Source organism: Ceratosolen solmsi, unplaced genomic scaffold, assembly GCF_000503995.2.
Source record: "Ceratosolen solmsi marchali unplaced genomic scaffold, CerSol_1.0 scaffold56, whole genome shotgun sequence".
Taxonomy (NCBI): domain Eukaryota; kingdom Metazoa; phylum Arthropoda; class Insecta; order Hymenoptera; family Agaonidae; genus Ceratosolen; species Ceratosolen solmsi.
The window spans coordinates 6,284,801-6,288,351 of NW_011948425.1; the positions used below are offsets into that span (position 1 = coordinate 6,284,801).

Below are 3,551 nucleotides of genomic sequence, written 5' to 3' on the forward strand. Positions count from 1 at the left end.
GTGAATAATGAATGGACTATAATAACATTGTGTACTAAATTTAGTTCTACTATTATTATTATCACCATTATTATTATATACATATATATTTAAAGTTTTTTTTTTTAGTCAGAAGCAAAAACATTAGCATTAATTTCATGAATTAAATAAATTCGCGAGTAAGGCAATATATTTTTAAATTTGTGTAATAACTTTTAAATATCTAATAGTCCTTCCTTATGGTATCTACATTAGTCAAATAAAACTTTATCCCATAAACTTATAAATTCAATATACTTACCAATTGATTGAATAAATTTTCAATGTGTAGCTAATTATATATAATTAGCGTAAACGCCCCTAGCAAACACTCGTAACACTATACATAAATATCTATATAAAGCCAATTTTTTATAAAATCAACTGTATATTCAAATCATTTATGGTAATTCGTTATATTATTTACTTACATATACATTATTAATTTTCATGTGTATACAATTACTGCTTAACAACAATAAATTTTAAACATATTAAATTTTCAAGCCATTAATAAATATTTTCAACATAATAATTTTATACATATTTATTATTAAATATCAATAAATTAATAATTATTATAAAATACAAATTATTTCAAATTATTTATATATATTTAAATATTATAGATATAAGAATAGTCTTTTTTCATATTGACTAAAACAGACATTTTTAAAACGTGCTTATTAAAATAAATCTGCTGTTTATTAAATGAATGAAGTAAGATGCCAAAATAGTTTCAAAATTTATAGCATTTAGTATTTATTGTATATTGTTAAGCAATATTTTAGAATATTAATTCATCGATTGTAAAAGCATACAAATGATTTTATAAAGTTTCAAAACAAATCTCACACACGTACTGATTTCATATTACATAATACCTCGTATCTCGTTTTATCTTACAGACAATTCTGAATATCGTTGTGTAAAATTTAATTATTGTAAGAGCTAAATAACAAACTGGAATCTTCAGTATATAAAAAACAACAAAAAAAAAATAAAAACAAAACAAAACAATAAAAGACGTAATAACGTGCCGTGATTTTCTGTTAAACCTGCGACTTCCATAATCACAATGCTGATCGATACGCTTAGGGTCAACAAAAGTTATAATTATCCATAACTTTATATTGGTAAACTTGACGAAATATGTAAAATGGCTAAAGCATGCGCAGGTGCTAAAAGCCGAGGGGGCGCATGTGCAAAAATTCATCAACCATCATAACTGTGCGAGAACGCGTGGCTAGAGACTAATTAACGGTACGACACAGCCACGTTCAGTTTCTTCAGTGGCATATAAATAAAAAGAGCGCAAAACAAAAATAAATAAATGTAGTGTATTTCAATACAAGGAGAGAGATATAGAGACGATAGAGAGACGATAGAGAGAGAGAGAGAGAGAGAGAGAGAGAGAGTTATTGTTATTTTTGTACAGACGAGGGAAATACGTTTTAATCTTGACATTTGCAATTTTACGAGAAATGCTTAAAAGCTCAAGTATGATAAAGATTTTTATTCAATTTAACGACCCTTTCAGAAAATTTTCATTAATAATATCAGAATAAAAAATATCTAAGAATTGATCGTGAGTGGAACAAATGTATTAATATCTATATTTAAAAGAAGTAAAGAAAGAAGAAAAGAAAGAAAGAAAGAAAAAAAGCGGAATCATCCATCATAAGGATTATCTTACTTAAAATACTGTGAAAATATCAATACAACATGTCATTTTTCGCTTGTTGTTTTCGAAGGGTGAGCGAGTTAATATCATTTACATCTGCTTTATATCCGTCAAAATTTATATTTTTATTTATTTATACCGATTGGATAAACGTAGTGAATAATAATGTGAAGGGTTGGAAAACGCGTATGTCAAATCATAAATGTTAACTCAGAGTGCAGAAAAGTTTATCTCAAAGATATTTAATCAATGAATTATTCAGGATAAAATGATTTATTATGATTGATCGAAAACTAACATTAATCGATGATCTGATAATAATAAATCATTTAATTCTACATAAAAATCTGCACTTGTGATTAATATTGGATTAGTTTTTATGAAATCTTTTTTTTCTGTTTATTGTTACCAAGTTTTAGCATTTGATTTTTTAATTTAATAACGCACAATAATTATCTTCCACACATCGATATACAAATGAAAGTTACCATGTAAATATTAGCATTGGAACTAAAAGATATTGGAGGGTGAGGGGGGGGGGGAAGGTGAGGTGAGGTGAGTGAGTGAGTAATATACCGTGAATAATATTTATGACTTTATATATGAACATAAAGTTTTTGTGTAAAGACAAAATGTGTTACGAGTGTAGTAAAAAAAGTTCGCGCATCTATTTATTTTCGTCTTCGTAACTGCTGATACATAAATTTCTTTTCTCATTACTCACTTTACATCAGATCGTTTTCAATTTAGAAACAAAACAAAATTTACTAAATTAAACAAAGACTACTAGACGATTATTTAAACGGTTCGGCTAGCGCTAATATTTGTAAATTAAACATAGTCTTTGATAATTCTATACATCTTTACATAAATGATATCGTCTTAGTACATTGAAATATAATTATTAAGGATTATTTTCAATTGAATTAACCTGAAGATTTAATTAATAATTTTATGGTATTTATTCATTGACTCGATACATATATTTTAGCTCTAAATATTTCAAGCTTTTATTTTCACTCTTATTCCCTGAAATGCATTTATTTGTTTTATTTTATTCAATTGCATATAAATCAATATTCATGGAAGACTATTATTTTTTCCTCTGGTTTCGACGAACACTATAAATGTTGAATTTCAGATAACTATTGAATTAAAAGTCAAGTAAATATAACTATAAAAATTAAATAATAAAAAATGGTTTGTTAAACGAACACCATAATATATCTTTGAAAATAATAACATTGTCGTTAGGGTGTCACTATATCCGTAAAAAAATTATTATTTGGAAAAAAATGCATCACATTTCGTCCTCGGATTTAAAAAACAAAACAAAAAAAACAAAAAAACAAAACAACAAACAAACAACGATCGATTCGCCGAATATATCGGAGAAATGAAAATTGCCTTGTCTTCGCCGCGGTAATAAGCCAAGTTTATTGGGCTAATAAAATCGTTATAAATGTAAAATTGTGTCGTCGTGCTCATACACGATCGCGCACGATAACGTACACACGTGTGTTGGTTGGCGTGTGTGCGCGCGCGCGTACATATATATATATATATATAAGCGCCTTACGTACTCGCTTGGTACGCGCGTCGAGATTGATCAAGAGAAGAAGCTCGGCGATTTTTCTCTCTCGTTAGGGTGAATGGATAAATTTTCCGCTACTTAGCGGATTTCATGTCGGAGCATCAAAGGCAGCATCGGCCTTGTCCCAATCGCAGCTTGTGTTATTAATAGAGCAGGCGAGAGGCTGAGTGAGAGGATGAGGATGAGGAGGAGGAGGAGGAGGAGGAGGAGGAGGAGGAGGAGTAGGAGGAGCATGGGGAGGGAGGGGCAGGAGGA

At 28.9% G+C, this 3,551-nt stretch overlaps 1 protein-coding gene across 1 annotated transcript in view; it reads left to right on the forward strand.

Moving 5' to 3' along the window:
* Window positions 1–1,692: 1,692 nt before the first annotated feature.
* The window catches only part of LOC105362946 (uncharacterized), an 8,984-nt gene continuing 7,125 nt past the window's right edge, over window positions 1,693–3,551 (forward strand). Inside the window, exon 1 of the mRNA XM_011500501.1 lies at window positions 1,693–1,773. Coding sequence (XP_011498803.1) covers window positions 1,744–1,773 — 30 coding nt within the window. The 5' untranslated portion in view covers window positions 1,693–1,743. The remainder of the gene's footprint in view (window positions 1,774–3,551) is intronic.